The 13,014-nt window shown below is 39.9% G+C and overlaps 1 protein-coding gene across 1 annotated transcript in view; it reads right to left on the reverse strand.

Moving 5' to 3' along the window:
- The window catches only part of CREB5 (cAMP responsive element binding protein 5), a 417,587-nt gene that overhangs the window by 328,521 nt on the left and 76,052 nt on the right, over window positions 1–13,014 (reverse strand). The window contains exons 2-3 of the mRNA XM_023225914.1: window positions 11,680–11,751; window positions 5,241–5,334 (exon numbers count right to left, since the gene is read on the reverse strand). Coding sequence (XP_023081682.1) covers window positions 5,241–5,334; window positions 11,680–11,751 — 166 coding nt within the window. The remainder of the gene's footprint in view (window positions 1–5,240; window positions 5,335–11,679; window positions 11,752–13,014) is intronic.

Raw genomic sequence — 13,014 nt, forward strand, 5'->3', positions numbered from 1 at the left:
GTTTTATCTTCATCATAGCACTTGTCACTAACTGATACTTATTTACTTATCTGAGATTTTGCTGTTATTTATTATCTCCCTTCCTCTGCACCCCACTTGAGTAGTAAGTTTCATGAAAAAAGAGACCTCACCTGTCTTGTTCGATGCAGCAATTAACACTTATTGTAGGCACTCAATGAGTGTTTGCTGAATGAACGAATCACATGGCAGTAGAAGGGCAACTTCAGCCCCTCTTCCTATGCCTTGACTGGTGCCTGCCCTAACCTCCTTCCAAGCACAGACCAGTTGCCTGTAGCATTAGCTGGGCCAGGATGTCAGCGGGTAGGCTACCGAGGCATTTAAAAGACACACAGTTGGCCAGGTGCTGTGGCTCATGCCTGTAATCCCAGCACTTTGGAAGCCAAGCAGGGCAGATCACCTGAGGTTGGGAGTTCGAGACCAGCGTAACAAACATCGAGAAACCCCGTTTCTACTAAAAATGCAAAATTAGCCAGGTGTGGTGGTGCATGCCTCTAATCCCAGCTACTCAGGAGGCTGAGGCAGGAAAATCACTTGAACCCAGGAGGCGGAGGTTGCAGTGAGCTGAGATAGCGCCATTGCACTCCAGCCTGGGCAACAAGAGGGAAACTCCATCTCAAAACAAAAGAAAACAAAAGACACACAGTTACATGTGTGTTTCTTATCTTATGTTTCCCACCTGAGATGTCAATTGGGTTTTACCTTGTGGGAAAGATCCACAACACTCTTGAACTTTATCTTCCCCTCTCCCTGAAGGCAACACAATCTATCATCTTCTAGGTCACACATACACACGTGTGAGCACATGAGATGACACAGGTGCACACATAGCCCTACCTTGGAGGGCTGTCTCAATCTTTCTTCACAGTAAAGATTGAACTTGCTGGTATCAAGATTTACAGTGGAGATGGAGAAAAAGCCATGTGCTCCATTTGAGTTTTTGTTTTAATAGGAATTCTCATTTGGAATATTATTTGTTCAGCTATAAATAAGATTGCACTTTGATTCTCATTCTGGGTCTCCCCCCGTCCCCCCGCCCCCGCACAGAACCCAGGAATTCTATAAAGAACTCAGGGTGGGGACATTTAACAAGACAAGATTTGGAAATTCCTAGGTACCTTCCCATAGTACCAGGGAAGTAGACTCAAACACCACCCTCTTTACCACTATACTGAAATTTGATCATGATTTTCAAACCAAACATTGCATAACATAATAGCTGGTAATTTTGAAAGCTGCCTGTGGATGTGTATTGTCCTCTACACATTCCCACTTCAAACTTGGCACTCAACAACCTTCTACATCACGACTTCCCTTACTATGAAATTATCCTTCTTCACAATGAGAACAGCTGAAGGGAACAATTCACATCCATCATCACATTAGGACTCTAGAAATGCATCACATGAACCAAATAAAGATGGGAGGACCCAGGCAAAGGGTTGTGCAAGTCTTTACTCTCAAAGTCCAACACTGTCATCTCCATTTGTGTCTCTACTCTGTCCCTTTGAATAAGGGGTTTATGTTTACTGTCTATCCAGAAGATAGGGCTTATTCTACTAAAACACGGAGACTGTCACTTTTAATACCCTACCTGATGGCATGTCAAAAATCATTTACAATCACTTTTTAGGAGTGACTCTACCTGGCCTAAATGAAATGGACCTTATGACAAAGCTGTGAAATTATTTCTGATCTTTCACCCTGTTGGAAACTTAGAGTATATCTGTGACATATTAATGCCTTCCCCAACTACAATATTTACAACTAATTAAGGGTAAAGTGATTTTCCAAAATTTTCCAAAATAAAGGTTAACCAGATATTCTGAAGTTTGTCATATAAATATCTATTATATTTTATCTTCTTAAAATATGACAAGCCTCAACTCATCTGAAATAAAATGTGTAATTGAATATTGCTTGAAAAAATAGTTCAGGAGGAACTTGAAGATTTTTGCCCTGATTTTTTGATTTACATTATTTTTATTATCATTGTTACTATATTGCAAGTCATATAAAATCATTCATCTTCATGATAGGCCACAAAATATGATAAGGTAAATAAAATTTTAATGAGCATGTTTGTTTCTTTTCCAGGACCAGAAGGCTTTAGTGTGAGTTCTAGCAATCTTTTAAGAAAAAAAAGTATTCTAATATCACATAAACACATAAAATAAAAGAGGAACTAATTCTCAAACTCATAAGATACTAAAACTCATCATGGACAGTATGATAAAATACAATTACAAACTAATTTGGCCTAGGAACATAGTTTTAATAAACATATATTCTGAAGCTTTTGATAAATCAAATTTAAATCAAGCAACAGTCAAGTAAAATCTTGTCATATGTGTAATCATAATCCAATATGCCACAATTTAGCATTATGGAAAATGAGGCTTGAGGAAAATAAACATTGAAGGATTTCCTGGACAAAAAATTTAAAAATAGCAAAGTAAAAATGCCCAACACAATAGCCTATTATAATTCAGGATGGACAATGTTGGTATATTACATAGAGTTCCCTAAGTGCAAAGAAATTCAACCAGACTGTATAGCTTTGCATTCCCTTCCAGTAAGAAAATTCTATGAAACTAAGAACATGCAAAGTGGGTAGCAAGTTTTAAAATGTAGCACTTCTTTTCATTAGGAGTATTAAATGGCCTCACACCAACCTCAACATAAACCATGAGAAAGCAAAAGAAAATATGTCAATATATTACTCATGCTGTTTTTCCTCATATTTATTTCTCTCTTCATTTTCTCATTCTAAATTTGATATAATAAAAATTAGAGTTACTTTTCTCCGAATAATTTTCCACCTGGCACTGCCAGTGATTGGCAGCAACAGCCTCAAATTAATAAGGATCCGGTAAGAACAATTGCAAAGCTGCAAGAGATTAACCCAAAAAACCTGCTTTAGGCACTATATAGAAGAATGCTTCATTTCAGTGTTCACACATCTTCAGCTGCTCTTTCTTAGACCTTCAGATGGGGCTCCTTAGAGGACCATCCTGGCAGCCTGCCTGAAAGACTGCTGTGGTACTTACACTATAGTAGTAATCTCTCTACATAATCATCATTCCCTAAACTCACCTCCCACTCCTTTACCACCAGGCAACGTATTTGAGGGATCCAATTTGGGAAAAATAAAGGGAGAACTTCTGAATTTAAATATTGGGAATTGCAGAGTCTACAAGCTTGCGACTTGTGTATCTATGCTCACTGATGAACCATTAAGTTATACTACAGGGACTCTACAGAACATAAAGGATACAAAAAAAATGAATAGGCCATCCTTCCTAATCCTTCTAGGCTGTTATAATTCTTATGAATTTGAGTTTCTCCATCTCTGTTTGTAGACTTAAAGAAAGAACAAACAATTTTTAAAGAGCAAGCTCATAGAAAAACAACAACGAACAGAGGCTGAGAGGTGGTGAGTGGTGGGAGAAGAGAAGGGCAGAGGCTGCCTTTGAACTCGGAGTCTTCCAAGCCAGAGCACATTGGCACTATCAACAAGTCACTGGATGTGTGGATGGCTCTGACACCGGGGGTACTGGGAGAATTTGACTGTGTCTATAAAGTGGCAAAGTCTGACGATGCAGTAGCCATGTGCAGGTCAGTGGGTTAGGACTGCAGCATCAAGGGCCCTCATCTTTTCCCTGTGTTCTGAGCCTGGGACAGAAGCTCCATCACCTGTGCCCTTTCTCCTCTGTCAGTAACAATGGGTTATAATAACCTGACAAAACTCGTAGAGGATTATTGATAATAGTGATGTCCTGCACATGTTTCCCAGAACTTAAAATAAAAAATTTTTAAAAAGAATTTTAAAAATTGTAATAATAAAGCACTTTTAAAATTAAAGTAACATAGAAACACTAAATTACACAAGCCAGGCCTGGCGGTACAGTTTGTTTCTCTTCTAATACGTTTAAAACATATCCATAGGTGTGCTAAGGAGAGAAGGGCTAAGGTGAAAAATTTCTAGCCTAAGAAGAGTAACAGGAAACTATCTGATTATCCTGCTAGGATTTATGCAACACTTTTCCTTACATTCTTTCATTGAATCTCCATAATAAGCCTGTGAAACAGGCGTAGCAGATACAATCATTCCCATTTTTTGGGAAAAGAAACCGAAGCCCAAAGAGGTTCAATAAGTAGCTCAAGGTCATGGCCAAGTGAGGCAAAGCCGAGGATAGAGTTCAGGTTCCTCACTCCTGTCCCTGCACTTTTTCTAATTTACCATACTACTCTCAAAATTAAAAGAAATCACAATTAGCTGATGGATTATTGGTATTATTTATTTCTGCTCACATTTGCTGAGCACTTGCCATTTCCATACATTCTCTCATTTAATCTCCCACATACGAGGTAGGTATTGTTTCCTAAGGACACCTTCACTGACCATCTCAATCCAAAAAGAGAGCTCATTCTACCAAAGTTGCATAGCACCTTTTCCTTAAAATACTCATTTGATATATGTCATGGATGATCCTTTATTTTAGCTAAGTTTTCACATGCATGCTATATTGTGACATCCTCGAGGACAAGAAGCATATCAATCTTTGCATTTCCCATGGCTCACAGAACAGTGCAGTGTGCATTGATGCCCAATTAACATTTGTTGCTTGAATGTGATCACAGGTATGTAATTTTTTTTTTTTTTTTTTTTTTTTTTTGAGATGGAGTCTTGCTGTGTCGCCCAGGCTGGAGTGCAGTGGCATGATCTCGGCTCACTGCAACCTCCACCTCCCGGGTTCAAGCGATTCTCGTGCCTCAGCCTCCCGAGTAGCTGGGATTACAGGTGCATCCCACCATGCCCGGCTAATTTTTGTATTTTTTGTAGAGGTGGGGTTTCACCATGTTGACCAGGCTGGTCTCACTCGAACTCCTGACCTCAAGTGATCCACCCACCTCAGCCTCCCAAACTGCTGGGATTACAGGTATGAGCCATAGTGCCCAACCAGATATGTGATTTTTAAAACAACTTATATAGAGCCAAGTTGCATAGTAATAAATATTTCATATTCTAGAAAATGAGAAGTTGCCGCTCTTCAATCACTTGGGTGAATATTACCTGATTATATTTCTGCTATACCTTAGAAATGTGTATTTTCAAGGTGCACAATTTACCAGTGGGACTCGCCTACCAAAAGAAGAATAAGTACCTTGCATGGAACGGATCTGATCACCCAAAGCTTCTTTTCCTGATGGCTCCTTACCTGATAACATATTGTCTGTTTTTATTGAAGGAAACTTCAAAGTCATTTCATGTTTGTGCCTATGAATCATCAGATGGTCCTCTGTTGGGAAGCGCTGTCAGACAAATAAAAAAAAAAGGGAGGGGAGAAGAGGAGCCATTCAGTTTTAAAAAACATATTTACCATTATTGAGAAAAAGACTTATTTAGCATTGCAAACATGACAGGCAAAACAAACAAAAAAAAACATTTCTGAAAAAGTGTGAAAGCATGAGTAAGTGAAGTTGCAAGCCTTTTTATGCAAGGAAATGTGCTAGGATATTCCTTTAAATTACACCCAAATATATGCATTATAATTTTCATTAAAGTTTACCAAAGGGGTTAACTACAATTGCAGAAAAATCTGGCTGAGTACTAATAATAAGCAGAAAATTTTTGCCTTCTATACCTTCCCTGGGAACTTTTTTGAAAGGACTCTACTTCTTAGATAGATAGTCCCTGGATATATCCAACTATGCTGACTAATCAGTAAACTATATATTTCTTTAGGAGCCATGGGTTTGCACTTTAAACTTTGTATTTAAAGAATAAAACAGGAGGAAGTAAATGAACAATACTGAAGGTATTAAAATAACATATATACAAAAAATGAGCTGTGCCCTAATGCCTACCTAAGTAGGCAGCATTAAAAAAAAAAAAAAGTGTTTAAATGAATGCTTATTTGTGGTCATGAAGTATAACTAATAATGGCAACATGACAAGTTAAAATTTTTCCATTTCTTCTTATACGTATGAGAAAACCATGTCCAAAACATGAAAGTGACTTTAGACCTGAGGAGCACTGGAATTTTGCAAAATCACTTGGAACTTTTCAAATGTAGTTAATGTTTTGCATAATAGCGTAAAAATTAAGTGTAAGGTATGGTAAGTATGCTAGACATTATCTATGAATTAACCAAAAATAGGAGAAAGGCATGATGAAAGAAAAGAATCGTGATTCAAGTCAGACTTTGGGAAAGAATTATATGCCATGCCTAATTATTTGACATATTATCTACAAATGTACACTGTGAAATTTGTACAGTACATTTCCATTTATGAAGACCTTGCCCACCTATTATCTGATATTTTAAAATTACACATACAATTTTGGAGTAACATGACAAATTATTTTTAGTATTCTATGTTCTGTACAATGTAATAAACCAATGCTTATTTTTAAGTTTCAGGGAATGATATTATGGTTGTCAAAAATGCTGCTCCCGAATGTTTTTGGCTGTCTGACTTCTGGTCACATGGTGGGACTGAACTTTCTGGACCTCTTGTGGTTGCATGAAGCCATGTGACTAGTTCTGCCTATTGAGTAATGAATGAAAGTGACATGTCACCCAGGGGCCAGCATCTAATTCCTGGTGTAAGACCCTCTAGCATTCCCCCTTCCCCTTTGTTTTAACATGGCAACTAGCAATATTGGAAATAGTGGCTACCCAATCATCCTAAAGCTCTGAGGCATTAGGAAAAGCATTTCTGAATTATAAAGTATTACGAAGAACTTCCTGCCAATCTACAATAGAAATGTATCCTTGAGGAACAGAAATAAGCCTTTGTTGCTCTAAGCCATTGAAGCTTTGGGGTAATTTGTTATTGTAGCAGATCCTAGCCTATCCTGCCTCAGACTGGTATGTTTGTAGTAACTGAACATAACAGAATATCTGCTTTATCAATGTCAAATGAAAATACAACAGAGGATGATATATTCTGCTGAACATTTCCAAATTTTCAACAACTTAGAAAATCTTTCAGAGCTTCCTAATTCCTCAGGATAGTCAATATAAGTTTTAATTACGTTTTTTCACTAGGATAGAAATGTTTTCTGCAAATGACATGGATTTATGTTCGTGAGAATGAAGGAATTCTCTAGGCTGAATTATACAAAATATTCTAAAAGTAGTTCTTTGCATAAATATCACTTATTTACTTGTCATTTGTATTATATAAATTGGAGAGCACTGGCTTTTGCAAAACATGGTAATTATGCCAGATTTCTGAATATACTGAAGTTCGCTTTACATGACACGATTTTTTTTGCTACCGGTTCATCCACTCTCTTGGTCTGTAACACTGTATAATGACTGCACCAAATTCGTAGCAGTACCACGTGTGATTTAGAGACTGAGTTACCTAGTCTTTCTGTCAAACAACTAATTATAATTTTTGTTTCATACATATACAAAATATATATATAATATACATATACATATATAATGTACTATAAAAATATTATATTTTATATATATAGTACATTTCAAATATACTATATTTTATATGTATTTGTATATTCAAAAATATACAACATGGTAACAGCTTTCATTTCATATCTATAAGCCATTTTTTGACTTTGTAAAATAATAGCCTAAAGTAGGATATGAACCAGAATACTTCTTAAATAACAATAATTTCCATAATACCACATACTGACTATAATTACCTTCCAAGTGAGATAATAAAGGACATCATGATTTTTTTTTTAATTCAGCAGGAACATAGCAGCAAATTGAAAATAACGAAAAGACACAGTCTGCAACAGATACAGAGCTGAGAAAGGCCACTGGAATTCAGAACGTGGTTTATTCAGAAGGCAGAGAGAGAGTGAAATTAACATTGAGCTCTGTGAGATTACAAAGGGCAAGAGAAACTCTTCCTTCTGAGACAAAGATAGTGTGGAAGGAGCAATAACATAAAAAATCTCCCACGTGACTGTGGTGGCTCACGCCTGTAATCCCAGCACTTTGGGAGGCCGAGGCGAGTGGATCACCTGAGGTCAGAAGTTCGAGACCAGCCTGGCCAACATGGCGAAACCCCATTTCTACTAAAAATAAAAAAATTAGCCAGGCATGGCGGCACATGCCTGTAATCCCAGCTACTTGGGAGGCTGAGGCAGGAGAATCACTTGAACCTGGGAAGCGGAGGTTGCAGTGAACCAAAATCGTGCCAGCCTGGGTAACAAGAATGAAACACCACCTCAAAAAAAAAAAAAAAAAAAGGTATCCCACATATTATAGGCCATTCCTAATAGAGCTAAGTTTCTTTCCCATGGAGGAAAAGGAGAGAAAAATCCTTTCTTTGCCCCCAGCACAGGGCAAGCACTGATAACTTCTATTTACTCCCCTTTCCAATTCTCAGTCATCCTGTCTTCTCAGTGCAGGTTCCCAGGCTGTGGGATGTCCCTAAAGTAAATACCATGGCCGCAACAATTGCCTTGACTGTGAGTTTCTAATACCCCAGGAGACCTTTGTGACTCCTGGGTGACTGCTACATTTTCTTAATTCTAACACCTCTTCCATTGAAAGATGCACATATTTTTATAACAGCTTGTCAAGGAAAAAATACACTTCCACATTAAATGAAGACATCGAGTTTTAGAAGCATCTTTACATTTAAATCTGAAGTGGGGGAAGCTTGGAATTGTTCCTTAAAATCAAGAAACTTTGTCAATCCCAATTTCCATGTCTGTCTAACCATTTCCTCGGTCCACTCAGGCTTCTCAAGGAAATGACCTGCTCCTTCACCAAGAAGTTCAAGGTCATTCAAAATGAACTCCCTTCAACCTCTATTAACCACCTCTATTTCAGCATTTTCATGTCACTTCCTTGATTCTCTTTCCAACCCCTCCTTTCTCAGAGGAATTAGCACCCCCACTCTTCCCCAGGTTCATCTATACCCCTTATCTTCTGCAGATTAGCCATGTAAACCAGCACGCTCATTCCTTCTGTCTCACTGGTATCTTGTCCTTGACAAACTCCAGCTTGGCTATCCTTTCATTTTAAAAAAGCTATTTCCTTCTCAGGCTACCATTATATCACTCTGCTTCCCGTCACTGCCTAGTGCTCTTGAAAGAGTCCTCTATGTTTGCCACCTCCGCTTCCTCACCACCCACTCACTCATTAATCCCTTGCAGTTTGGCCTCCGCCCCTGCTCCCCTCTCATAGGTTGCCAGCGAGCACCCAGCTGCCAAAGCCAACAGCCTGTGCCCAGGCCTCTAGCTGTCCCAGTTCTAGCAGTGCCTGACACCAGTGACCACACGTCTGTGGCATTCATTTCTTTCTACCCTGCCTGTTGCCAGAAAGAAGAAGGGCTTAGAGCAATACATAAAATAGTTTGGGAGAACATGGATTAGAAGTAGATGACCCCAAAAGAGAAGGGATCCAAAAGAAAGGAAGGCTAAAGCCAAAATGCAAATCAGAGGGTAGTCATTCTCAACCAGGGGAAATCTGGGCCCACAGGGGACATTTGGCAATGTCTGGAAACATTTTTGGTCATAACAACTGGGGAATGTTTCTGGGATCTAGTGGGTAGAGGCCAGGGATGCTGCTAAACATTGTAAAACACACAGAACAGCTACCCAAGACATAGAATTATCTAGCCCCCAAATATTAACAGTGCCCAGCTTGGGAAATTATTTCATATAGTCCAATGACTAACGTGCAGCTCTCTTCTCTCTGACTTACCTAAATATTAGATATGACTTACAGCCTCTTCCTTGAAACACTGTCCTCTACTGTCCTCCACAACCCTGGAGGTTGCTGGGAATCCTAACTCACCCTGAACCCTCTTTTGCCTTTGCTGGGTCTCTGGAGAGTGCCATTCCATTAAATGCCCCTTCCTTAGCGGAGACTGGCATTTACCTCCCCAAGTAAAGTCAATCCCTGTATTATACTCTTCAAGGTGGCCTATAGTCTTCCTTCATGGAAAATTGCAATTGACTAATTAACTGATTTACTGATCACCTGACTATAGACTTGATTCCTAAACCAGAAGCTCTGTGAGGACACAGACACAAATGTCTTGTGATTACTGTTTCCCCAGAGCAATCAGATTGCCTGGCATACAGTAGGCTCCCAAAAAGTGTGTTGAGAGATTTGAGTTGAATCAAACTTAATGTGACATTTTCACCACCAAAGCAAAGCAAACTTCTCAAATTATCTGATTCCCTTTGGCTATCAAGACTTCTCTTTAAAGAAGCTGAATAGGAATCAGCTCTACCTTAGGAATTAAGTTTTAACTTAGTTACCCTAGGAACTTAGTAAAGTGACATTCTGCATCCACAATGAAGAATCCTGGTCTAGCAGGATTTTTACCAGTTACTCATCACTCTGTTTTTTCCTAGTGTTTTCTTCTTCAAAATCATCTCCTAACCAGTTTGCTTCAAAATAATTTTTGCACTGTTCTTGCTATTTATAAGTTAGAAATAAGCATTGACATAAAGCCCCTGGTGTAACTTCTAGAACCTGAGCAAAGGACTCTGGTTGTTCAGTCAGTGGTTGATAACAACAGCAACAATGTCTTATATTTCAATGACCTCTTCCTTCCAAAAGGCTCCCAGAATCCTCCACAAACTCCCTGGGGAGGTTAATAAGAAGGGTCCTCAATGAACCCTTCTTATTAAGCTCTCATCTGACTGCTAAGCATTGCTCCACGCTCTACTGCCAACCCCACCACATGAACAGGCAGGAGAGTGAGGCAAAGAGTGTAACTCGCCACACCTGAAAGACCCCTGTGCTCTGGGTTCCAAACTTGTCCGATATCCCACAGAAGGAAGATCTAGGCATGAGAGTAACCACGTGTAGTCATTTTCCAATGACTGGAATGTGGAGATACCCAAAGGGTCAAGAGTAGAAAAAGTCACTGTCACGTTCCAAAGGTAAAGTGCAAAACTCTGATTTTAGGTGATGAATGTTTCTAATTTCTTTCAAAGAGACAGATTCCAAGATAATAATAGTAGCAGCAGCAATAGTAGTAACAACAGTGGACAATAATTGAGCTCATATTGTGTGCAGACCCTATATTAAACACTCTACTGGCAGTATCTCATTGAATCCCCACAATAATTCCACTTGATGGAAGCCATCAGAGGATAAAAGAGATTTAGTCCAACACAGCAGGACAATTTCCCTCTTAAAGTTTACATATGTAGAAAAACTATAGACTCTACAAGAGTTATAGGGAGTTTGGGTTTTTGTTTTACTCAAATTGGAAAACAAAACAAAATAAAATTTAACCTGTGATGTTAAGCTATTTCATCAGTAATCTTGAAGCCCAGCCAGTATATTCAAGTGGCTTTTGTAAAAGTAAGCACTCTCCCTCCCTCTTTCTGAAATGATGGCCCTGCATATTTGGTGGGCAGGATACACCTGGCTTGCTTCCAGGAGGAAGTTAAGGGCAGAAATGCCCAACACCGCTACTTCTCAGGGGATGAGAGGGAAGTATTTCAAACTATTCAAAACAGAATATAATGATGGCGATGAAGATGATGATGATCACGATACTGATGGGGAGGGGGACTTTGGTGGTGTCTTGGTAAAGAAGGAAAGCCCAGGGCGGGCATGATTGCCGGGTGAGAGTTGCTTCCCTTTTGGAAAGTAGGCTCTGCATGTCAGAGCACGGAGGATCCGCACACTCACCTGGGAGCAGCCTGGGGCACTGCAGACAAACGGCCTCTCCTGCTCCAAATTCATCTTGGATTCCTCATAAATCTGAAGGATCAGAGGGAAAGGGAGGAAGGAAAAAAGAAATCCATGAATATCTTCTGCTTCCACCTGAGCAACGTGAGAAAGGCAATCACTCAGAGCCCCCTTTCTATGCCAATACCAAAATTAGATGAGCAGAACATTAAAGTGAATGCGCACAGGCCCTGCTTGGCTGTAGTTCTTTGGGCTCACCTAGGTTAGGCTCCTACTGTCCTTTACTTGAGTGCATATTGACTGTACTTGGAAGAAAACTGCTATGGGGGTGGTCGCAGCAGAAATCCTCCCTGTGGAAAACCACCTGGTGGGTGTTACCACCAGGGAAGACCACACCTGTGGAGGAAGGTTCTCAGGCAAAGTGCACACCAACCCTTGTTCAGTACTGCTGAAAGCTTTTGGGATTTGCTACTTAGGACAGCAAGAGGGGTGGCAATCACTGGGTAACTGCCAGTGTGAAAAGGCCACCCCTGAGCAAAAGGTGAAATGAGACGCCCACAATCACCCCAGCAAGCTTCAGCATTCCCCAGGGACTACAGAGCAGCTGTGGGGCCAGATTAGCAAGTGATTCTGGTGGCGAACCGTGATCCTCAATTCCCTCTCATCTCAGGCATTCGATGCGCCTCAACAAAAGTTATCCAAGTGACTCAAGAGTAAACAGAAATTCAAAAAATCCCAAAAACATTAGGTTGGATATTTCATTAATTTGGCCTCCTAAGCTGACTTGAAATTAATATCAGATTAAGGTTGCTGCGCCCTGATCCAAATACATCATCTGGAATAAGGTAGCTTTCAGGAAGAAAACCTTATAATCAGACAGGCATGGTGGCTCATGCCTGTAATCCCAGCACTTTGGGATGCTGGGGCGGGCGGATCACTAATGTTGGATCGCTAATGTAGCCTCTAATCTGAGGCGGGTGGATCATTAATGTAACCAGCACTGAGGTCAGGAGTTTGAGACCAGCCTGGCCATCATGGTGAAACCCTATCTCTACCCAAAATACAAAAATTAGCCAGGCGTCGTGGTGCACACCTCTAATCCCAGCTACTCGGGAGGCTGGGACAGGAGAATTGCTTGAACCCGGGAGACGGAGGTTGCAGTGAGCCGAGATCACGCCAGGGCACTCCAGCCTGGGTGACAGAGCTTGCTCCATCTCAAAAATAAACATCAGACACATGTTAAATTACACTGTAGTCTTTTCTTATGTAGCAGTTCAGTTTTTGTTTGTTTGTTTTTTTAATAAAAATAGAGACAAAGTCGTGCTATGTTGCCCA

Source organism: Piliocolobus tephrosceles, chromosome 8 (assembly GCF_002776525.5).
Source record: "Piliocolobus tephrosceles isolate RC106 chromosome 8, ASM277652v3, whole genome shotgun sequence".
Classification (NCBI taxonomy): Eukaryota; Metazoa; Chordata; class Mammalia; order Primates; family Cercopithecidae; genus Piliocolobus; species Piliocolobus tephrosceles.